At 34.0% G+C, this 26,938-nt stretch overlaps 1 protein-coding gene across 1 annotated transcript in view; it reads right to left on the reverse strand.

The window, feature by feature from the left end:
* LOC115447604 overlaps window positions 1-26,938 on the reverse strand; it is a 158,766-nt gene that overhangs the window by 16,090 nt on the left and 115,738 nt on the right. Inside the window, exon 2 of the mRNA XM_030174746.2 lies at window positions 17,508-17,658. Within this exon, the coding sequence (XP_030030606.2) occupies window positions 17,508-17,658 (151 nt within the window). The remainder of the gene's footprint in view (window positions 1-17,507; window positions 17,659-26,938) is intronic.

Below are 26,938 nucleotides of genomic sequence, written 5' to 3' on the forward strand. Positions count from 1 at the left end.
GACGGTACTGTCCTTTTCAACCTCTTTGCCGTTTCATTTGTTTTATCTCTTTGGTTTTTATACTTAAGATTTATTACAATTATTGTAATTAATAAGTGAGTGATATTTAGAAGTGTACGAGTAAATAGCGAGGTTGCAATTTGTATTCAATTAGAAGATGTTGAGGTTTGGTAACTTATTTAATGTCGTTCACAAATTAATGTTTGCAAATGTTCGTTACTCTTAATGTTAATGTTCAATGTTATATGAACCCAACTGCCTCGGTAATCGGCTGTTTTACTACTACGCTCTTGCAAAAGTAAATTTATTTGGTAAATGTGCCGCGTCCATTTATGCTAACTAGGGTATTCGGTCATATTCCCCAATAAGAAATATAACGGCTAATTAGAAAATAAAAGATGTTGATTTAAGCTGAATTATTTAAATACACGCATATTGTACACACTCATTACTCAGAATAAGTCTTTTCATCATTGTGATCTTAACCCTGATTAAATAAGATATTGGTGTTATTTCATAATTTATATAAGGATTATAAGAGAAAACGGCAATTGATGTAAATAATTCTCCAGCCTACTTACCACAACCCTGTTACTGGAATTCGAAAGCTTTTCCAGGAACCGACACCCGAAAATTATAATACTTATCGTTTCTTACTTGTAGCACTTAATTACTTGAGTTAAATTAGGTTTGGAGAAATATTAACAATAAGTTAGAAAACGGCAACTAAAACTCAATGTATTACATAAAGGAACGTGTTATAATTATACCATTTTTGGAACTAGTTGTTATATTTGTAAAAATATTTTGAATCTTGGGATTGATCCGTAAGCAAGTATATTAAAAAACATGTTATGTGCTGGAAGCTGGAAGCGACTGGCTCGACGCCAGAAATTAATGGAGATTGCAAGAAAGGAGCCAAAGAAATATTACTGACCCACCCAATTGATGGCCCAACTATAATCAACTAGAAAAAAAATAAACACGTCAATTCATTAATCGTCGTGAAGTTTTAATTAAACTCGTCGAATATAAACATTTGCCAAGTTCATAATAGTGGGTGTTAAGACAAACCGTGACTTACAAATCTGAGTGACTCGTAAAATTCTTATTATAAAAAAAATATCTCAATAATACATATAAATGTTAGTTTTTTTTAATTACAATGGACGATATCCAATAACTTTGAAACAATTCAATAGTAATCTTACTACTAGTTTTTCCGGTTAATTTGATACCATATCGCAGTTGGCGACCTTAAATAACAAATAATTAAAATCAATTAACTATCACGCGATTGAGTTACACTGCAGGCACAGAATATCGTTAACGAGGCATAAAAATAAGTTTTTCATTACGAAATTGAGTGTGCGGCGAGCAATTTCGCCAGCTCTATTGTTTGCTAACCGGATTTCTAACTTGATTAACGAATTAATTACCTGAATAATTCCATCGGATCCCGCGAAATTAACCAGGAATGGCCTCCGAGTCATGTTTCATGCGGCTTCGATAAATATTAATGAGAGAACTTATATTTAGAGGGATTGCTGAATCCATACTAGTCGGGGTGTTAGCGTCATCTTTATTAGATTGATGGTTTACCGGATTTATGATACGTAATATCGTCAGAGCTTCCTTGAATATTGAACGTGTACTGAGAATTATGTCGATTACAATCAGCGACGGTTGTTTTGTGTAGCGAAATGGCCTGGCTATATTTTTTTTACTTTCATTAACACAGTTGTTATAAATTTTGTCATCGTTATCTGTTGTCCTTTGACAAAAACAAAGGATTGGTAGGTCAAGAAAGTGAAATTAGAGTTCGATACGCCCTTTGAAACATGTGTAATCAATAGTAATTTCAAAAATTTTCGATCTGATACCTACTTGATATCCATAGCAGGAAAAATGTAATAAAATTATAATCTAAAGACACGATCCAGCTCTCAGTTTAGCATCGAGATCTAACATTTGTATTAATGACAATCCTATAATGTATGACATAGATTTGCGTGTTCATTGATTCAGCTTTGGCACGTAGTTCACTAAGTATGTCTTCCTATTAAAAGCCATATTGTAGTCTCAATAATGTAATTGAATGATTATTCAGATGAATCATTGATTAACTTAATCCATTGTCTATCAAGCCCTAAGACACCGAGGAATTTCTTAAGACGAGTTTTACATTATGAAACTGCAGCGCAGCCGGCTTTGTACGTCGCACATAATGAAGCTTGTGTCAGATGAAGATTGCGAAATTCTTTGTTAACAGAATTTAATTCCATAAACACGATCCGTGTGGGACGTCTTTACAACACTGGAGACGACACAAGTACAAGTTGAATATTTTCCGTTACTCTACCCATTTACGCCAAAAAGTGGACTGGCTTGAACACGCCCTTTTAAGTCAAAACAAAGTGACAGCTAAAATTTCGCTTAACTTTTATTACTAAGTTGGTGCTCGTCCATCCTTATTTGCGAGGGTAAATCAAACCTGAAAACTCTGCAAGAAGTTATTAGCGAACGTAATTTCCACAAGCCATTTCTCATTTTTGGTAAGTAACGGAGAGCTCCGGCCGGTGACACCGGACGACGCTAGTGTTAAGGACAATGATGATTAACTGTTTCAACCTTATAACTGAACGTTTTGGAATTGTTATGGGAGAATAATCGCAAACGTTTATTTGAATATTGAATGGAACGCCAAACATCTGTATAACTTATTATATAAATAATATGGATGTGTAAAGTGATTTGTTGTCAAATCAATTGCAACTGCAAACGACAAACACCACTCCACCGATGGCAATAAAAGTCAGAGTCAATCACTTAAATCAAGTATTGACTGTAAGTGCAGATACCGTTTAGCGCGACTCTGGTTTGAGGACACAGTAATTGTAGCGTCGACGTATTAACCGACGTCGCACACTCACGTTATAATTGAGCTGCAGGCTTAATCTCATTGCCGCCAAATAAGTACCCGCTAGATGAAACAAGGTGCCTCGTAAATTGCTTGCGTGTGCCACTTTATATGTTTAGACATGGACTCTCGTGTATTTATTAAGCACCAGGCATATGAAGTAGTCAACTTGACGACCACTGTTAATATTTAACTCGCCATAGATGGACCTTACGTATCCAGCGGGCATGGCCGGCAAAATTCTGACAATCATCGAGTGACTACTGTCCTGTCTGTACTCCTAACTGTACTGGCGTTGTAGATTTTCATGAGTGATGTTTAGAAAGCCCACTTGCTTATTTGCTCATTGTGTGTCATAAAAAAGTTACAGTGCAAATTACTTTAGTTTCAGCAGAGTTAAAGATGGAAAATATATCGTGGGTGAGGAAGGTAAAAAGAAATCTAACCAATCCAGGACGAGTGGACATAAAATCTAAAATGCTAAGGCCAACCGTGGACCCGCCCAAGCGACAAAGTTGCTAGCACTTCGATTAAACAAAACGATCTCACAAATTGGATTCCAAAGCTTTTAGGATTATAGGTTTTAGACTGTATTACTTTTACGTAATTGATTTGAGATTCGTTAGACTTGGCGATGGTCTAAATTCTAAATAAAGAATGTGAAAACGAACTATCGATGACTTAATATCTATCATTGTTATGAAAAGGGTTTTTACATACAAAAGGTAACGTGTATAAATTGCGAGTGAGTTACAATAACATAATGAAAGCGGCACGAAGTTTTACATACAATAACTGTGTACAAACAACCCACCTCCTACATGTACATTTAAATTACAAATCTTAACCCGAGGCAGCGTAAAAGTAATTTATAAGGGTCCTTAATTATAATAACTGAAAGTTCGGGCCTAGTTTTTGATCTACTAAAGTCTAAAATTCGCTATACAATGTTTTGGCAACGGAGCGAGCGCCCGGCGATCTTCATGATAAGCAGTAAAATTAATTAGTTCTCAAAAACCTCACTAGGTTGTAATTTACATTATCCATTAATAAGCCGGGCTTTGTATAAAACAGGCGACGAATAAGACACCTACGGCGCTTCTCGTTTCTATATTAAAATTTTAATAGTACTCAGGGCGGCGGGCTTTTCAGATTAGGTGGCTGTGTACATTACACCGCGCTTACCTACTCGTGATGAAACTATACGCCCCGCTTAATATAAAACACATAATGAAAAATGTGTTTCCAGACAACACGTCTGATATAACAACGATGCAAGTTATTTTTACTTTAATATATACATTGTGGATAGATGCATGGAAAAGTATAGTGCGTACAAAGTAAATGTATTCAGAGATTTAAATGGTATGGAATATTGATGAATCCACTACTATTAACGGATTAACAATGCATTTGCATATGTTAGTAGGGGTACATTATAGTTGGAATAATAGGTTAAGTAGAATGTCTAGGTAATTTTAGAATTAACATCTTCTGAGGCCATGTACCCCGGTGATACTGATTGTGTTGTCTTTGATTATAATAGAATGATTTCTATTTACCGTAATTGAAAATAGAACTGTAATTAATCGGTTCGGTAGTCATGCTAACACTAACTATTTTTGCTAATTTGGATATAAAAATGTACTAAAATATTCAATAATTTAGTGATAAGGAAAATAAAAATTAAGCATTTCTTGGGTCGCTATTATTGGACTATTATAATAGCAATAGATGGCAATTTCAGTCAATTTACTGCACATTATATGTATATGTAATATTAAGAATAGATGTTTCACGTTTATGTTTAAAAACAGAATAAATAAATCTTAATTTACACCTACACGATATCAAACAGAATATTCGTTTTTCGACGTCAATAAGTCTCAAAGTAGAATTATTTTTGCTTGGCATACCAATTTAATTTATACACCGTTTGCGGTGAAATGCTGCAAACCTTCGCGTTCAATCTCTTTGATGTAACCTGTGAGGCGTAATCCAAAATTAAACACCTTTATGTGCTTTTGTGTCTGTTGACGTCTACCGCAACGCCTCTCCAATTTCAAACTTCAACGCGGTTAACTGAAATTGAACTTTATGCGTCGTTTGTTGATTAATTGCGTGTGATATATTATGTTCCTTTTTTAAACGATCTATAGTACTTAAAATACTCCAATTCGATATTAATATTATTATTAAAAAGTATTAAAAATATACTTTTATTACTATTACTATTGTATACTATTAAAAGTAGCACAAGTGTGGCAGGTGATGTATGTTAAAACTTTTTTGGGTTTATTATTAGTTTTTATGATCTCATTATATTAAACACTCTGTAATGAGTTTTTAAACAACAGTTACGGGTTGCTTTGAAATAATTAAAATGCGTATCGCGCCGCTGAAACAATCTCGGTAAATATTCTCGTGAGATTTTGTTTACACTTTTTATAATTAACGTGATTTAAGACTAAATGTTGGATTTATTTGTTGCTTTAGAGATTAATAAAAATGTAATGCAAAGAATGAAGCGGGACACTCGTTTTAAAAAAAAATTATCTTTTATTTTTCGAACGCCATGGCTAGTGAGTTTTATACGAGCGAAAAAGGAATTTTACTCTCTATTAGTAGACTTGTTGAAGAGGTTTTTTTGGACAACACCTGGTTGCCAAAGTAATAATTTTATCATCGCAACAAAATTTCAAGTATTTACTATTGTCCACTTTCAAACAATGTTTGCTTTTGTGAGAAAAAAAATACACAGCGTAACCTCGTGTCTATATCCCAAAAGGGTAGGACAGAGACGTTTATTTGCCTATCAGCCTCTAGGAGGCCTATAGCTTATTTATGCCTCATAATACGAAAGGAGATAAAAACATCGCAGATCAGACGCAAATAGCAGCCTTCGGTATCTCCTGTTTTTGTCAGACATTTTTCCTTTTTCACTCGATTACGGCCGAAGCGAGGAAGAGTAATGATTTTATCAATAAAATATAGAAACACAATATGCCATTCTTTCCATCTACTTAGATAAATTCCTAAGCTGAGTTACAGACAACGCATAGCGCAAACTGGTTGCTTGCGGAGCATGAAATTTTACACACGAGTTCCTTATGTAACTTACGTTTGTACTAAGAAAAGATTTTTATTAATGTTCTGGAGGGTTAAATCTTAATGAGCGTACGTTTTCGTTTGTATATAAATCATTTAAATTACAAACCCTATAATAGATAGATGATTAAAAATAGGAATATTTTTGTAGTAAAAAAAAATCAAAAATACAAAATTGATTTTCAATGAATTCATTCGTTAATTTTGCGTGTTCCCGCCAGTAACTCGCGCAGCGTAAATGTTTTAAACGAATACTTAAAGAACGAGTGAATACCTCGATCTGTTAGCGACAGACTGTATACTGCAGATTTACAGTGGCTCAAACAATGTATGAAGTGCTGGAACTGTGGTAAGCCGCCGACCCCACCCGGACCACACCACACGCGTTTATATTGTGTGCTACGAATCTAACTTCTAATCTAATTTCATTATTATATTATACAGGCGAAATATTGCATATAAAAAAATAATCCCTCTCTCTAACCACCGGTGGTTAGAGATTCAAAATGAGGAATGTCCGCACAATGCGTGCCGTGTCTATCAGTACGGCCTTCTGCAGCTAGCTCCTGACTTAACGGCCAAATGAGAGCTTCTGGAGATGTTAGTCGAATTTCTTTGGTATCAATCCATGCTCAAAATGAAAGTCGATACAATAATTGTAGCACCCACGTCTCACATGTAACAGTAACTTCGAGTGTCAAGTCGAAATCTACAATATTTTATAATATTATTATTAATTATTACATTGTAATATTAGTTTTGAAGTTCAATTTGAAGTTTTATTTACTCTTACCGCAGAATACTTTTTTGAATGTATCCCATTGACAACAGGCTTACACCTTCACTGAACAATTATTGCCAGTCTGGGGCGCATTTTAAACACGTCATTGCATTACCATGTTCGCTAATTACAAAAGGTATTACAATAAATGATAATTCGTCACGAGCGTTTTTATAAAAAGGTTTAATTTTTACAAACAGAATTAAAATAAGCCTGTTTCATGCAAGCAAAGCGTACATCCATCACGCTCAGTAAACAATTATTTTAATGGTATATACGGCCAACGAATGTTCTAGCAATTCATCTTAACTATTCGTTAAGAAGAAATTATAAAGCTATATTTAAGTAAGTACCTTATATATTTTATTTAAAAAAATCGGTTTTCAACTATTTTTAAAATTATTTTCAGAATAACACGCAATATTGTAAGATAATAGTTTAAAATAAGGAGATATGTAATTATCTATTAAACCGTTTTGCTCTTCTATTAGTTAAAGCCTGGAAACAGATCAGTTCTAACGATAGAGAACTAGCATGTTTAATAGTAAAAGTGCATCACTGTATAGAATAATCTCATAGGCGGATTATAATGAATGTGGTTTGACGCATCGAGCGGCAAACAGCTAATAAACAGCAAATAAAGTATTATGAGTTCCCATTTCTTTTGGATTAATTAACATTTTAAATATCCACAAAATTTTCATGACTAGGGCGAAGAACATAAAGATCAAAAATAATAAAGGAAATTTTGCAGAGATTTTAATATTCCTCAAACATAAACTGAAATGAACCAAATGATTTACATAAATACCTATGACGATATATAGCATATCAATAATATAATCTAATCTAGTACTGTTTTCAGTTAAATTCTGTATTGATATATAAAAATAAAAATGTAATTGAATTCATACTTATCTAGTTTACTTGAAGTCCGACAGAGTATTTATTTTAGCCTACACAAACGATCGGTCATGTTAGCATTGCCCGTCCAAACCTACTTCCAGGCACAACTACTTCTTAAAATATTTGCTTTAGACATTGCTTCTTTAAGATATAGGTCATGGTACAGAAGGCATTATTAAAGAAACAAGACGATTCTTGACGTTTACGAAAGATGAACAGCGAATGAAAAAATGTAAACAAGTCACAGAGCTAATTTAAAAATGCTGAGTTGAGGTGGATTTCTTTTGCGTTCACTTCAGGATTTAACGGTTATTCATTTCAATTTTATTGTGTTAAAGGGACAATGGAATTGTATTATTGTTCAAATGTGTTTATTTTGTACATTATTATGTTCTTGATCCTTTTTTAAATGATTTTGCGGGGGACATGAAAAATAACAAATATAATAAGACTAAACGACGTTTCAACCAAATACAACAATTTATACGTATCAAAACTTCAAGAGCAAAAAGTTCCAAACATGCTCACGAAGTCACGTAACCAGCGCAATAACAGGAAAGTCTGCATCCACGTTCAAATATGTTATACTGTAAAACGAAAATGAAAGCTGAATTGTAATCGGGCACTTAATCTGCCGTCGACTTCGCTTGGAAATATTTAATGGTCATTACGACTGGATTTGCTTGTAAACGTGGCTTCTAGTGTCACGTCACGGCATAAGGCAACATAATTTACCTTGAGCTTCGAGATTTGAGCGGCCTTGGATTAACTAAGTATTACGTTTATGAAGAATGGTTGGTACATGCCTATTAATTGTCTGGGTAGCGATTTAATATGTAAAACGTGTTTATACTTCTGTTTTTTTTTGCGCTATTAATTTGGAGGTTATAAAGTAAACGAAATCAAGTTATAAACATTTGGCAATAAGCTGAACACAAAAGATAGCTTAAATAATTATACAATTAATGACCCAGAGCCGAAAGTCAATGATGCTATACAGAGCGTTAATGCATTTTTAAACGAAAGAGCTATTTACAAATGCAATAACGCTTGATTCACGTAACATCACATTTCGCACGTGAGCGCGCAACTGGAGCACGCGGCTCATCTCTTTTTTACCTTTGCCTTTTGCACGGCTGTCAAGTCATTCCTCAAGTGACGTCGATTAACAATATTTTTTGCGTCCCGAGATTAAATCCTTTGATATGAATCTTGTAATTTACTCCCAGTATTTCCTGTCTCTGTAGTTAAAAGATCAATGACGTCAATTCATCTTATACGGTTTTTAAATGAAAATAGTTTTTTTGTGGTTAGTACAAATTTAAATATATGCTACAATGACTCTTTTGTGGATTTAAGTAGTCTGTAATTGTAATGAATGTTGAATGCAGGATTTCCCGAGGAGCATTGACCCATGAATATATTGAATAATAAGCGAGATACGAACTAAACATGACTAAAATAAAGTTAGAATATAAAAGTTATACGCTTAAGCTAACAGTAATGGGGTAGCAGTTTTTGCGTATCGCGGCTTATCCTGACCGTGTTACCGTGGAGTTACCACAAACTAACATAGCAAAGTTTTATTGACACAATAACTTGGGAAGTGGTGATTAGCCACGATTCTTCCGTGCCATTGAACCAAGTGAAGCTTAGAGTTAGGTTTTATTATTATTTCGACAACGAATTGTTTAGTGATGAATCGTGATGTGATTAGTTGGTAAAAATAATTAATTTTATTATTCCTTTATAATGTGTCTTATTATATATTATTTAATTATAATATTGAGTTGAGAGTCGTTAGATTTTTTTTTGTTTATCACGCCGCCATCTATTAGGGAGTATTTAAAAATATCTGAGAATATCACCACAAAGCTCGTCACACTTAATAGAAGAAAGATATTTTAGATTTTTTAGCCCATCCCTAAGTCAAAGATCATTGCACCCAAATAGCGCCTTCATATCGTCACAGATATTATCGATGTTTAACATGACATGGTTCGTTCATCGACATGGTTGTCCAAATATTTGCGGATACTTGAGTGTAGCACATCCCTATTCCTGTAGACTGGTCTGGTAGAGGGTGATTGTCCGCGATGTGACGCTCGTAACATTATGTGGCCATTGCCGGCCATCATGCGGTCTGCGCGCGCCGCCCGCTGCCCAATGCCAGATTCAATCGCGTTATGTTCCCAACACAATTTTATTGTCATTGCTAAACGGTAATGTGCCGGACTGTAAATGCCTTTTCTAAATTGATAATGAGCGCCACCTAATTGTTTTACGGTTTAGAACTGGTGTTTGTGTTTTATTTTATTGTTTCATGGATTTGGATAGTAATATTAAATATTCGTTAAATTATTGTAAAAGTTAACATAGGCTTTGTAGGTAACAAGAATATAAGTACTGAATTTCTTGTTATATTTAGCCGATAGTCAACAAAAAACCTCACTGAATGATACAAAAAACACCTATATATTTTAGATTCTATGTAACTGAAAGTTCAATTTTGAACTCGTACAAACACAGCGCACAGGGCGTGCCACAAGCTGTTATTATTGACAAATGGGTTCAGATAGATTAAGCTGTTAACGGCAATCACATAGGCAATTGGCTGCTTCCTCGAACGTTCGTCAATTGATGGTCAGATGGCCTCATTTTCCTTTGACAACCAATCGCTGTCATCAGGAAATGGCATAATAGAATTTTTCGGTGTGGACACTAGATGTGCGCTCAATGACGTGTGTGCGTTGCTTTATGCGCTTGTTAGTATAGGCGTCTATGTTACTCTCGAATGTGATTATAGGTTGACGTAACAATCGATATTTCTGATCTTGAATGTATTTTCTATATGTAATGGTAATATTAGGCTACATCAGAAAATTAAAACAAGATATAAAGAAGACACTTTATAGAAATACACACCCAAGTCTCACCGAAAATATATAATTTTTACTTATTCAAGGCACTTTTCACATTATCCGTAGTCATACAAAAGAAGTGTTTTCGTGATGAGTCACCTGCCCGTCAATCCGCTGGAAAAAAAATTGAAAATGGGGAATTCCATTTAAAAGGCACGTTTGTAGTACAACAATGTAGATTAAACGGGCCAGTGCTATCGATTATAGATTAAAATCGGTATCCCGAATCGTAAAACCGGACTTTGAAATGCTAACTCATAAAAACGTATCAAGGTGTATTGAACCCACGAGTCAGTACTTCTGCCATTTAATCCAACGCTATTTTGTCAAATTTCAATTGTAATCAATTTGTTTCAAAAATGGAATAATACAATAAATATGGTATGATTGTAAAACATTTAGGTAGATATTGTAATGTTGACTTTTCGGACGACCAACACGGTCCGCTCCGAGACCATGAAGGGTGCAATGTTTTCGAAACATCGGAAGAAAATTATAATATAAGAAACCGCCATAAAATCTGAACAATAGTTTTATTTCGATGTCTAACATTCGCGTAACTATAAGAAATCATTATTTCTATTGAAATTAATTCATCAATACACCCAACGAAACACGAAGTTACAATAGAATCGGATATTGCAATATTTCCTAACATACATGTCTCGTGTAAATAGCATTCGTATAGAAATATTTGTCGTTATACGGGATTTTATTTAATTTATTCAAATTAAACCACACCACAGTCCTAAATACTAACCCGTGTAAAGACACAATAAAGTAAATTGAATGGAACCACTCATTAATTTTATCTATTAATTCGGTTTTGAAGTCACACGCGACTGAGGGTAAGCCGATTCGTGAGTTGCTCACGTCATGCCGGTACGACCCTTCCCCTAAATGGTATAATTCTATTAAGCGATAGGTAAAGCGTCGAAACTAGGGGCAAATACATACTCTCCCTTTTTATGTACTAGCTTTTGCTTGCGGCTCCGCCCGCGTGATAAAGTTTTTCCGGGATAAATATTTCCCGAGATAAAAAGAAGCGTATAGCGCTTAGGGGTAATGTAGTTTCTTATTAGTGAAAAATATTCAGAATAGCTTTAGTAGTTCCTGAGATCAGCGCGTCTAAACAAAATGTTCAGTTTTATATATTAGTGTTTATTATGTATAACGAAGGATTTCTAAATTAAATTTTTAAATGGAACTTCAATGTTGTAGTACAATTACGCTGGCGGAGCCGTCTTAGTGTTAAAAACACATTTTTTTAGGAACAAGCCTTAATTTTTTGTGACTAAAATAGTACTTAAAAAGTCAATCCTTCCTTTCATACTAACATCATAAGAAAGACATTCACACAGTGAGAGTTTACCTCTCTATTCTTCAAGATTCAAGCGAGACAACATTGATACACATAAGTGGGGTCGCTTTTGGAAACTATATTTAGAACTTCCAGGAATGAACTTGAAACTTTACAAACATACACGCATTATGTTATCCGCATTATGGATCAATCACTTTATTGTCAGCTCACGCGCGCAATCGAGACACAAACATGTCACGAAAGATAGTAAAGTTCAATCAGCGTAGCATAAAGAGGCATAAATGGTATTGGAATCGATACGGAACGGTTTAATTAAGGGAATGGAATAGGTTGCTTCTACCGCAACGGTTGCACGTTCAGCTGTACAGTTTACAAATGGATTAGTCTGGATTCTGGAACACGTTCGTTTAAGTTATTTGAAACTATGAAGTGCACACGACTTACGAGCTATCTGCTTGGCTGTGTGATTTGTTTTTTAATAACCATATTCATTTCCTAGCTTATACAGCCATTAGATAATTATTTGATTCTGTATTTGAGTTTGAATATCGAATTAGTTCTCATATTTTTTTAAAGTTTAAATGCGATGTAATTTAAACTGGACAGTATATATTAATAATAAAACAAAAACCCAACTATACCAAAAATAAACTAAAAAATACGAAAATAAAATATTCCTTTTTGAAATAGGAAAAACAGTCATGTAAAAAGTATTTATTTTATTTATATTTCCGTGTTATTAGGTATGAATTTTCGAATGAATACAAATAAATTTCTACTTATATCTGTGCCTACACTGTTAAATCAACGTTCATAATTATCATAATTTTATAATGATACTATTTGTTAGGTGGTAACACTTACGCTATTAAAAAAGAACATGCAGTTTGGTTTGACATTTCTATTAAATACCTATTTTTATGGATTTAAATATGCACCGGAGAAGATAAAGTTGAGATTCTTTGAATTCCTCACACGGTTTTTATTATTATCGAATATATAGAAGATAAATTCTTAAATATAAACACATCTTTCATAACAACTTTCTCCCATATACCATAGATGAGTATCACAGTTTTATGTGGTAGTTTATCTGCAAACAAAGTAATTGTGAGTGAATTATTTTAAAATTTATTAACCACAAAGTCAACATTGTGGAGCAGTAATAACCAATAGTGCATGTAAACGGTAAATTAAATTTTGCGTAATTAAATGCCAAATTCGTTTTAATATGAAGGTTTGTACAAAACCGCGGAGCTACTTTATTGTACAGAACACCACTGCGATACATTTAGTTATAAATATACAATTTTATTATCCTAACTAGCTTTTGCTCGCGGCTTCGCCCGCGTGAAGGTGTTTTCCAGGATAAAATTCCACTGTTTGATAAAAGTCTTGCTACATATTTTCCCGGTACTTATAGGTTCAAACTAATTTTATCCCCAATCTATAATTTCAGTTCAATCAGTCGAAAATCTAAGAACATTTATACAAACTTTCATCCCCTATTTTATCCCCTTAAGGGTAGAATTTATCAAAATCCTTTCTTAGGGATGCCTACGTCATAGTAGCTTTATGCATGTAAAGTCTTAGCCCGATCCGTCCAATGGTTTGGGCTGTTCCTTGATATATCACTGTCAGTCACCTTTGAGTTATATATTATATTAACAACTGAAGTTAGCTAAAATTGAGTTTCTCGAAGCCGACCACTATTTATGTACTATGTATTTTGAGACTATGCAATTTTGTCGCGTTCGCGATTCACTTTCACTTTTGTTGAGTTTCAGAACGCGATATTAGATCCTCCAACGCGCACGCGAATTTGAACTTTATGCAGCGGTAATAAATTACAAATTGACTCTCCATTTTATTTAGAAAACGTTTGTATGGGAAATAGAAAAATGCTGTTTTGAGGATTTTCCCGGCAATTATTCGAATTTTTCTCACCTTTTAAATCTTCCCTAGACCTCCACGAATAATTCAAGACCAAGATAAGATAAATCCGTTCAGCCGTTCTCGAGTTTTAGCGAGACTAACGAACAGCAATTCATTTTTATATATATAGATTAACCATTGTTTTGTCTATTTAACTCTTTAATTACTAAACGTAAATAATCTGTAGACTAGACTGGCTATACTAAGATTGTATCACATAGGAAGTAAAACCTGGCAAGAGTGATATTACTTCTGATAAATAAAAAGTTTTCAAGATTTAAAGTCTAAAATAAAGTGAATCTTGGAAAACTTTATGAACTGTTCAGCGAGTTAACTACAGGCCGGTGCTTGTCACACAGATAATAAATCCCACTTCGGTAAGTTTAAGTGAAATTTGAAGTTAGATTACTTAGATCGACGCCGCCGTGACGCGCTTTATTCTACGTAAAATTGTTGGAATTGACTTAAATGACTTGGCTATTGATGTAAATGATTTTAGAGCATTGAATATCGATATTTAGTTCATTAGTATACTATAAAATATATGTTAGGAATTTAGTTCACTTTATATTGCAGTTTAATAAACTTTATGACACTAGGAATACTTAAGGCTATAGCTAAAAAAATAAACTTTTATTTATTATCTTAATTTACAATTTCGATAAGAAACTTGGACTTGCATCACTAACATTATATCTACATAATAATTAATAACCAAAAACAACCCCTCGTTTTTATTTGAAGGAAAAGGCCTCCTGTAGAGTTTTCAATTTGTCCATTCGATTTCGATTATGTTAACCATTCACTTGCACCTCATCGTCTGCACACCGGGCCATCGGTCTTCTTCTTAATTATCTGAGGGTCCGATTTTAGAAATCAATCTTGTGATCTATCGATTGTCGATGAGTTTAGCTATGAGAGCAGCTCATCGCCACTTCAGTTTCTTTGAGTGGCACAGTGCATCGATCTTTCATCTTTTCCCTTATACTTTTCTGAGGTAATTTTCGTAGCCTTTTTACTTTCGTGATAAAAAAGGCAAATAGCGAATACGAATGTCTGTTTTCTATAATAAAATGACACGATACCAATATGTTACTATTGAACAGATGGGGTTGAGGTCAGGCGGCCGAGCGTAAAAACTGAACCGAATGGTGTGCAATACGTGAGAAATTGTGTTGTGTCGACCCCACATTGGGGTTAGATGAAAACAGATATGCAAAAAAGAGTTTATTACAAGTTTTCATTGCTGCAAACAATACTCACAACAAAACAGTCAAACAGTCAAAACAGTTTCACCAAACTACTGGAAGAAGTCGTATCGTTGTTTTAATTAATGAAATTATCTTTCCTGTAACTTTTATACTAACATTACTTTTATACTGAGCCGATCACAACGGATTCAACAGTAATAATATATGCCTTATTCCATTTAAGGCATAATATCCATTATCCATCTACGTCTTTATGATAATACAATGCATATAATGCAGATGCGTGGATGACTACGCGCAATCCATTATTAATCACTATCGTTCCTTGCATAATACACAATAACCATACAATGATGTCAATTAACACGCGTTTAATTGGATATGAAATTGTCGTTACTCGTATATAGCACTTGCTTTGAGCTCCATCGCCATACATCAATTAAGTATTCATTTCGCTCGTGTGAATCTATTTGTCTATATAGAATATATCGGCTAAATATTAGTTTCTGTGTGTAATTTTGGTAATTTAGATTGTAATAGAGAGTTAGTTATTTGTTGAGGTGTATTTTATAGCTTCAGTTGTTTTGGTAGTAGAGGAGGCCCGTGCCGAACAGTGGGCCAGTATATAATACAGGACTGATAATATTATTATACTTGTTTTGGTTAGTTATTTGCATTAAAACTATGATATGTATATTTTAATAACGATTGATACCTTAAATAAATAATTATGTTAACTAACAATAATTAATATTAACAATTATACGCAAAAACTATCGTTTGTGAATTTATCTTCCCACGAGGAAATGCCAACTTATTTTTACTAATTTAAGAAATTCCCACATCTTTATAAGAGAAATATTCTTGGGTTAATAAAACCATCACAACTTAACAAAATCTAGTTCACGTCCATTAACATTGGTTTGATTCGAGAAGAATTACGGATTTAAAACACGTTCACAGTTCTAATACATAAATATCATAAACTTGTTTTTCCAAACGAAATAAAAACACAAAGGCACTACAAAAGAAATTGAAAAATAAAGCAATCCAAAACGTTGCTCTCCAATTCCTCCCTATTCTAACTCGCCTAACTACAGTTTCCTTACGGATCCTATAATAAAACAAGCCGTGCAAAAAAGACGAAAAAAACTCCAGCAAAATCAGGACTTTTACACACCAATGTTCGTCCATTTAAATACTAGACGACGTAGGCATTGTTCTGTCCTAATACTTGCTGACATTTAATCTATTTTACGCGTGGAAAAAACATGTGACTCGCGATTCGGCTTCTTCTTTCACAAATAAGTCCGTATTTATTGCAATTATTGACATTAATTCATTAGTTGTTATTTATTTTTAAACGAGAAATTCGCCCGATAGTATTTAAAAAGTCTTACTTAGTACTAGCTTACATAGAGGAAAATAAAAAAAATATGATGTTTTTGAGTTTCGTTTGCTAAAAATCGTAAAATTTGAACTAAATAGAAGGTCACAAATATCCATTAAATAGTTATTGACAGCATCATTAGAGTGCGAAATAGAAAAAGAGTGAAGTAAGTGGAATTTTATCCTTTGAACATTCATCATCGAATTAATGAAATTTAACAAACAATTTATCGTTGCACTTCAAGTAACTTCTTCAAATATTTGGCTTGTAATACGTAATTACATAAATAAAACATTTTTACCCGTTATTAATCAACCTACATCGCGCTATATTCACTTCGAACATAATTATTAACTGATATGTCCGTAGTCGAGATAATCTTAATTACGTTACAGCTACTATACTATACATACATATAACATCTAAACATGAATGTAGAACTAATTAAGTTCTGTATAAGTGGTTAATGTCTTAACAGATTGCCCACTAGCTAACAAGGTACCGAAATATATAGCTTCAATATTAGTCACAGTTCTGTGGCATGATACATACGAAAAGCGGTCACAATTACACAAGTTGCGTACAACGGGCCGAAGTTTGTTGTGAATAAGTAACCCAGACATGATGATGTTTAATAATGACCGCTATTTACCTTTAGTACGTTTCGGACAATTTAATCTTTAGTACATCGTGCGTGGTGCTGGGGTAAAAAATATTGGCTATAATTTTAAATGACAGCCAGGTTTGACGCCGGCTATTTATAAAATGTTATTGAGTGGCAGCTGACACCCGATTTTTTTATACAGTCATTGCAAATTGACTTTACCTGATAGTAAGTGTAGTGTGTTGCTGAGAGATTACCTCTCGCCAAACGATACAATCATGCCAGCGCCAAGCCGGATATATACAGACTGATTTCAAAGGTTTCAAATCTTGTGTACGGTACAAAATATTGCATTAAATTATAATTACATAGCTTTTAAAACAAAGGTAAAATAATGGGGAGTATACCTGTTCTGTGCGTGGAAGGTGAGCCGCAGCGGCTGCGGCGTCGGTGGTGGCGGCGGCGACGCGGGCTCGGTGGACCGCCGCCGCCGGTGCCCGCCCACCGGCTCATACGAGGCCGGCTGCCAGTGCCGCACGAACGGCGTTAGTGACAACCCTGCGGAGTCAAATAGTCAGGTTAATTTTACATACTTGCATAATATACGACATATTTACCCAACTAATGTAGATATTATCGAAAACTTTGTTTTAAAAAAAAGATTTCCAAATAAAGATTTATTATTATTAAAAAAAATTATACCTTATTCTTAGATAAACGGCTTTTACGAGTTAGGTAGGCATAACCACCGCGTCAACGTTTTATCGAGCTTATCACATGATGAGCGATATAGGGCACAATTTCCAGTCTTGTAAATTGTAGTTTATTATTTTTAAATAACTTAACCCCGAGGCTCGCCCCTATCACATCATGGGACGGAATACACACGGCAAAAATTGTTCCGCCAGTTGCGCCTTTGCCTACCCCTTCGTGGCTATAAAGGCACGAGTTGATTGACATTATAACCTACCAAGTATTATTAAACATGTCTGCGAAATTATTTTTCGCAGTCAGTTTCTTTTTTCTGGTCATTACGGTGGTCAATGTTCGATAATTTGATTTTTTGTGGAGTCGTCTAGTCATTATCATCCCCATAACTAAAAGGAATGCAACGCCATGACACCTCGTTTATTAATATCTATCAATCAGCTTCGGCTACAAACAGCTTACCTACTTACAGAAGTATTAAACTAATTTGTCCATAAGTTCACTCCAGAAAAACATTAATCAATTTTCGTTAATGTTGCGCGTTTGGGTATAAAAAATATTGAGAAGTATTTTAATTAAAACATCCAAATCAGTAAAGTACTAAATTGCGGATAAAGTATTTAAGTATCTATTTGATCTTATGACCTCCCACTTTCTACAGCGAGATCACATTTAAAGAAAGTTACAAATAAAGAAAAAAAAATACTCTATTTTATAATTCCAAACAAATGTACACTGCTATTTTTCGGTCATAAGTCACTATTCTGCAACGATTTCAATACTTAACCTACTTAAACGGTAACTCAGAAAGAGCGATTTAATTACAATGTACGCAGCTGAGAGGGCGTGTCGACTTTGCTTGTAAACTTACAAAGAAAACGCTATAAAACTTGATAGGTACATTGTAATTTCCACAATATCAAAACATTGTAGGGCTGAGGTTATTCAATAGTATACCATTCATAAATAATCCTTAATTTCGCGGCATATAATCATTTGTTACTGCATGTGAAATATTAAACCACCTTGATTTAACAACAGTAGAAAAGGAATTCATTATGTTACAGCTAAATAAAGAGCGAAGTTAGTCGCGGATCTGATGGTAAGACACGGTTTGTGTTTTTTCTATTGCTTTGAATGACGAGATGAGCTTGCCGTACGTCTCATGGTAAGCATACAACCGCCCATAAACAGTAGAAGCACCATCCAACCCCTTGAATTACAAAGTATTGTTTGGTATTCCACTTTGCTCGCTATACTGAGACATGAGATGATAAGCTATATTATGTTCAGTAGTTACACTGGCTACAATGTCCTTCAAACCGGAACACAAGAGTGACTATAGATTGTGCTTCGCGGTAGTTATAGACATTGCCGTGGTACCAATCCAGGCGGACTCTCACATATGAGGGACCCACCAATAAAGTTGTGATATTATGATGGTAAGATACGGGGATATCTACCTATACGGACTCATCAAACCATACTTTTATACTGATATAATAAATGCGAAAGTTTGAATGTTTGTTATTTAATCACGCCAGAACGGCTGAACCGATTTAGATGGAATATAGCACAGTGATAGATTACAATCTGGATTATATAGGCTATTTTTTATCCTGGAAAATATATAGCGTGACTTATATCGGATTTTTTTTCACAAGCGCTGTGTCGAGCGATAGCTAGTGCTACGTGTACGAAAGACCTACCTAATGTTCTTTGTAAAAAGTTACGCATCTAGACAACCATACGTGATTATAAAATTTTCGAAGTTTTAATAAAATGTTTGCCAACAGCACTAATATTATATGACGTTGATTTAAGTTAAAATCTTTTTATAAATATAAATGTTTGCTAACAGCACTAAATTTATATGACGTTGATTTCATTTAAAACCTTTATATAAACACAAATAACACAACAGCCGACTTAACTTAAAATATCTCTACTAAAATCTTATAGTCCGTCTTGGCTCGTTATTGTCATTGAAATAATGTTATTAACATTTTTACAGTCAGAAGCGAAACTTTCTAAACAAAATGAAACTTTGTTAAGTTAAACCGAATCTGTCTAAAGACTTTCTAGAGACAAGTAATTGAAACAAATGAAATTCAATAAAAGTCTTTACAAAAACAAGAAAAGTTACGAAAGAACTTGAAGGAATAATTCGTTTGACGAAAAAAACTGCAGCGACAAGTTTTAGTTAAAACTTTGATGATATTGTAGTGCAATAGTATTTAGTACGGTAAATTAAAAAAACTACTAAACATCTCTGATTCTACGCGAAAAAAAAAATCACGAAATAAAACGTAAAGAAAATTTTTGACTTTACACGTAAAATATATTTTTTAATTTATACGTAATATCAGCAAAAACATCATAAAAATTCCATGTTCAAAGATTTGTGCAGGCGAAGCTGCGAGACCACTAGTTTATTAATAAAAGCATCGCCAGAACGGCAGGTGAAGTGAGCATTTGCATAAAGCGATCATTACACAGCAGCCTTCTGAAGGTTTTTTAATTAAAATTTCAGAAGCGATAAACTACCGATAAATCATTATGATTGATGGCGTTTAACTGTCGAGAGAGTACACGGAATTTCAGCTGTATATTGAAATTAGTTAGTAAATAATGTTGTGATTTTATTGTCCATTGGGCCTTTGTGAAACTGTGCTATAAATGTTGGTAAAAATGATTGATGTGACTCCATTGCAAACATTGAGGTTTTGATACAAAAGGCCAAATTGAAATTGCCCATAATCATCAAAGGCAGAAAATATGAAGATATTGTTTTGTGAAAACTTTATTACGCTGAGTTTATTAAACGTAATTTTGCAATTTTAAGATCAGGTAAACTTTCTCAGAATCTCTTAATTGTAATTCTTTGTTTTATATTAAAATGATTTTCTTCCAAAATTTCATATAGAATTTTAAAATTAATTCAATTTTACGAAGGTAGTGGTAGTATTCACTTCAACTATTTCTCATTATTAAAAGTTACCGCACCTTCTATTATAAAAGCCAGATTCAGAGTATCGGTTCTCGTGAAATATAAAAATCTCATTTGAAGAGAAGAACAACATTGAGCATCAACCATATCGTATGCCTCGAGCCGCAATACATCACTTCAGACGGAAATGTGAGATCCAAGTTGCCGTAATTGGAAAATCAAGAGCCATATTTCTCCAAGAGAGTTGGCTAGGCTTTGCACAGGTCTAGGATTCACGAGTTGGACTAGAATGGTTACGTTACGTAGATCAGCGTGGTGGATGGACCGGGGTGGAGGGATTTATACGGTCCATGTTCAAGTTAATCTGCTCGTGTTACTGCTACTACAAAAAGCTAATATTGCGCAGGAACTCATGAAGAAATATACATGGCAAGTTTATTTATTTAAGGACCTCCAACGAAGGATACAGGGCATATAATAAATACAATGTCGTAGCTAACTTTTAACTTGCCATATATATTTCTAATTAATTTTGGCATTGGGTAAGACAATTATTTATTAATTATATATTTATTAATATTCTAGATGATAAAAATAAATATGCACTAGCATGGTTATTATTAAATTATAAAATTCCAAAGCAGAATAATAATAGCAGTAGATATATTGAATAAAATAAAATATGAAAATAATTCAAGCGAGAAAAACGCAATTTTTTGTACAAATATCCAGATATACCCAAAAAGTTAAGCAAATTACACTCAGTGAAAATATAAAAGCTGGCAACGTGTGTAATGCAGTCGTGTTTGAACCTGATGTGAATGTAAAGTGTATAATTTTTCGCGCCATTTGCCCGTGGACGCAAGACTTGCACACCGATGGCGCAAGTTGGACGAGCCTTCCTCTTCAAAACGAGAATCTTCACGTTTTCTTTTAAACATATTACTTAAACGGCGTTTAATGTATTCTGCGTTTAACTTTAGGTAAATTTTAATTCCAATTTCAATTTGTTGTGATTGACTATATTATTTTTAAGATAATTCAGCCAAAGTTAAGTTGGAAAAGGTGAAAGACACACGTGCTTTATATATAAAAAAACGTCTGGCCGGGTGAAAATTAAAACAAAAATAAAGTATACAAATGTGCTAAAAAAAATATGTTGTAGTATTTACTTACGTGTTAAAATTACTATGGAGATAATTGGTTTTATAAGTATAAGTGTTAATTATTCTTTAGAGGTCAGAATAACAACACAAATAAAAGTTTGATCTTCATATTGTCAGTAGATGATTTAATTTGTACAGACCACAAATATGATGAAACTGATTGATATCTGAAGTCGTTTAAAAAGCTATCAATATGGACCAAGACGATTAGAAATCGAATGACAACAGTTATCAAACTATATTAATAACGGGCATTGTGTGCCGTGACGTAACCGAGCACCCATTGTATTCACTTTGACATTAATGATGAACTAAAATCTATTCAGTTGGACGTCCATATAAACTTTCTCTATTACGGCATTTAAATATAAATCATGTTGCACACAAAATACAGCTATTGTTCAAACTAGTCCCACAGAAGTGAATTTTAATTCACGAAGTTGTAATAGTCAGAGTTATTTGTCATAATTTTTAATTTGTCCATTCCGTTACCTATACGATATAATAATTATAGTATCTTTTAAAAATCGTGCTAGTTTTTAATCATAGTCAGCCATATAAGCACCTGAACGAAATAAAAACTTCAAAACACGTTTACACATTAATTTAATCAAAATATTAAATATAAAAATATTAAACCTTGTAAAAATTATTTTAGTGAAGATAAACCGATTGTTGATACGGATAGAAAAGTTGGAGCGCGATTCGAAATTTTAAGTTTGTTCAGGTATTTTGGTGGCTGACTGTATAATAGATGTTACTAGTAGCATCTTAACTCTCAATGCTGTTGCAATGGTAGAGTAAAAGTTAACGCTTATTATATATCAACGCAATAAGTAAGACGTAAACGTACTATGTATTTTTTTAAACAAACGTCAAACACCAAAACAAATTAGTATCATGACTAATATTGTAACAAAGTTATTATGATAACGCGTGGCTACACTAGGCTTCGTCTCGAAAAGCTAGAATTAATACCATTGAACGTTAGGCCACTCCAGCACACATTAAAGTTGAAAATATTATTTATTACTTACAATAGTTCTTTATAACTAGTGAAATGCAAATAATAGAGATAAAATACATCGAGAAAGTTGCAACAAATAAATAGTGAAACTCATTTTTCCGACGAAAAGGTAAGGAACCCACGGAAACCAATATAGTGAAGGTAGTGACTTCAATGAAATACACGGAATTCCTGTTACTGTTGCAACTCGCTTTGCACTCGCCGTCTCGTCTATTTGCCACGGAATAAATAGAGTACTACACTTAGGTGAATTCACTATTGAGTAAAATATAAACTTCGTATTATATTGCTCACAAAGTGTTTGAAGTGTTATAATATACACCTATGAAAGACTCAATTATTTTATATATGCAATGACAAGAACAATATAGTGATTTCTAGAAGAGAATCATAAGGTATATCAAATAAACTGGCTATCAGAATTGAATTTATACTTTCCTTAATATAGGCTACTTAGCGTGCACCGCCCCGCATGTCCTGCGGGCGGGTGTCTATTTTGGAGGAGCAAACAAAAGGTCCCCGATTGCAAGTATGTTGTACCCTATACAGCCTATTGATAAATCCGGCACTGCCAGACATCGGCTACAAAGTCAGTCCCTTGGGTGTCGTAACTGGTAAAACTGTAATTTATACTTTAACCTACTTTCATCGATACCTCGCAAACACGCTTCATCGACTTCACTCCCATCCTTATCATATTCAGCAGTAAATAGAACTAGAAACTTAGGCTAAAGAGTAGCGTTAACATATAAGTATTTTTTCGACGATTTTCTATAAAGAGCTTGCAAGTCTACTTATGGATATCACGGCGGGCGTTTCACGACGAATTTACCTTTATGGGAGCTGAATAAAATCTATAGCCTCCCCTCCGTGGCTTAATGAAGGCCGCCTGAATGCTTATTAGCCGCGATGCTGACTCACAGAAAGGTTTAATAGAAAAGAAAATCCTGCCTCGTCAGTGTACCGGCCCGTATTTTAGATTAGTTCCAGATTCGCTGATTAATACAATATGGGTTCCCATCGTTCCTCTGACTTGTCACAGGCAGATGAAAAATGCGCTCGCATTAAACATCAATGAGTGGATTTTGCGGTCGATGACGCCGTCCTGTATTTACATAATGTTAATAATGCTCCTGTGGTTCCCTTGTGATTAATATTTTTGTGTGTGCGGTATGAAAAATAATCCCTCTTTGATATTTATTTTAATGATTAAATATCAGTATTTTTGTTTTAACCAGTGGTTTTATATTGGTTTGGATTTTGAAGTTGTGGATTTATATTGGTTCAAATAGAACGGGTATAGTATGGACGACTAATATGTTTTTTCTTTATAAACAATGGTACTTCTATGTTTTACAAATAACTATCTAAATTATTTTAAATATGAACATTTTTTAACAACCTAAAAGCAAAACTGATCCTCAATAGTCAGATGAAATTGTAGAGATCACACATTACTAACTTCTATTACAAACTCGTGTCGAAGTCCGTATAAATTTCAACTCAGAAGATCCGAAGTTGGTTGAAAGCGCGGCCTAACTAGGAAATGGCGAATATGTACGTGCTTAAAATCATAAGAAACGAGTTCGCCGACTCCGACCTACCTGATATATATGCCAGTATTTTCTTAGCAAGCCGGTAGGCACCGGAGTTCTGACAACGGTATTGGATGCACTCGAGTAGCCACGGTTCGACATAAATGGGCTTCCATTAGATGCACCTCTTCGCCAATTGAAAGAAAACGAGGGAAAAACGAATTGCCGGTGCACTGGGTTTGAATACATTTCAAGAGTTCGATTCGAGCAATTTTTTTATTGGATAGCGTCTGTTGATTTAATGTTGCTCATTAATGGATTTTATAATATCGAACGTAAAGACTAGATTATAGTTAAATGCTAATATAACACAGTGTTTTATATGAAAATTATATAGAGTTCATATAAAAACACGACCTTTGTAATGGTAATTTTTAAATAAGCTCTATTCGCAATTCGCATTGGTGTAGTTTCGATAATGTTATCAAATAGTGTTGATTAACATTTCTGGTGTGAATAATTGTGCAATCATTTTCTTTTGTTTGAAAATGAACACGTGTTTTTAGTTTATAAGCCAAATAACGATTTATAAAATGAAGATGATATAAATTATTGAACGTAAAATACATTTTCATGCGAGTCTCGACTCAAATATACGAAAAATATTCTTGATTGTGCTGGCAAGACACATAAAACATCGCATAATTTTTTTTTTTATAGATGCATTTCACAAAAATTTCATAAAATAATTGAACATGTAGTCATGATTTATTTTTATCATCATACGCACTTAAATATAGATGTTGTGCATAAAACGCTTTCTCTAGCAGGAACAAAATGAAAACGAACAAAAATTCACTTCTGTAAGCCTCCTCGTACTCCGACGTATTGATATAATATATAAATATAAAATACAAATACTCTATGCGCCGTAGAGGATTTATATCTGTACCAAGTGTGACTTTATGAAACGAAACCTATGTTATTATGTTTTGATGTAGTGTCAGTACAATAAGCCACGCGATATTATCAAGTTAGTACGCTTGCTATATCGATGGAATTCTTTGCACGGGCAAATCCCAAGTGGAAACTAACGTGTGTAGGCGAAGTTTTTTTACGACACCATATGAAGTTACGATGCGCCGTAATTCCATTTGACAGCTGAGACGGTTATGTACAAGTAATTTAAAATAATGACTTTTTTCATTTCATTATAGGTAAGAAGGTATTTTATCTATATTTTTGTAGTTTATTTCTCGCTCTAGCCATTTTTTTCAGCAAAACGCAGTATATTGCTATGTGCTTTGTTATTTCAAGCTTGATTGGCGTTACTATTTACTATCAGAGAAGTGTTATCAAGTCCTACAACTCAGACTTAGAATTAATACATAAGTCATTATATAATTTGCTTGAATTACCCCAGTGGCTGACATGTACAGAAAACATTTAACTTCCACAGTGCACAGAAAATCACTCGCAGATAATGCAACATACATATTTAACGATAAATAATGTTCTCTATTAGAAATAGCAAGCGACCTTCGTTAAGTAAAAGGTACGAAGAAGATATACAGTGTATACAAAACAAATCATCCATATTTACCAACAAATCTTTATCGAAACCCTTCCCAGAGTTGTGTCGGTATCTACGTTTATATGTAACGTTTCGTTTTATCCTGCGTTATGTTTTCCTTATAGTCTGCAATATATGTACATACTTTATTTACAAATATGTTGGAAGTCGCTTGGTGACAATAAGAGAACTATTCTATATCGCATTAATGTTTTTTGCGCCAATTTTTTTTAGGAAGAAAGTAGTGTTGCCCAAATTCAGTCTTGGTCTTGCAGTCTTGGTCTTGTTCTTGCGTTTTTGCAAGACCAAGACCAAGAACAAGACCGCGTATTTTTAGCAAGACCAAGACCAAGACTGACCGTGCAAGACTTGAGCAAGAACAAGACATAGCCTGCAAGACTCTTGCGTCTTGCAGCTAGGACTTAGCGCTATTTCACTGAGTAGTTAGGTGTAACAGTTCGGTGTATAGGTAGGTACGCTTAGGAATTCTATGAGACGCAAAAACTGTATCAAAGAATATGAAAAACTGGACCTATGCGCATTACGACTAATTCCATAAACATAGCGAATAAAAAATATCTATTACAATCAAACTGAGTGCATGCATAGCTATGTTTTAACCATCGGCACTTTGATAATGCGGCATCAAAGGTTTTGTACTTACTTCTCAAAGAAATTTGCCGCTTTTCGGAAGTACATGGTTATGATACACGCGCCGGCGGCTTCTTTTGAAATCTAAAACAATCGTTGCCGCCACGCCGAAATCATAACATTTGACACTATTTGATTGCCGCCATAGGGCGTAGGTATACTCATGCAAAATAATTTCGAATTTTAAGAGTACCTACAGGTGTTCCAAAGAATAAATAAGTTTCAGAG

Source organism: Manduca sexta, chromosome 20 (assembly GCF_014839805.1).
Source record: "Manduca sexta isolate Smith_Timp_Sample1 chromosome 20, JHU_Msex_v1.0, whole genome shotgun sequence".
In the NCBI taxonomy this organism is placed as follows: domain Eukaryota; kingdom Metazoa; phylum Arthropoda; class Insecta; order Lepidoptera; family Sphingidae; genus Manduca; species Manduca sexta.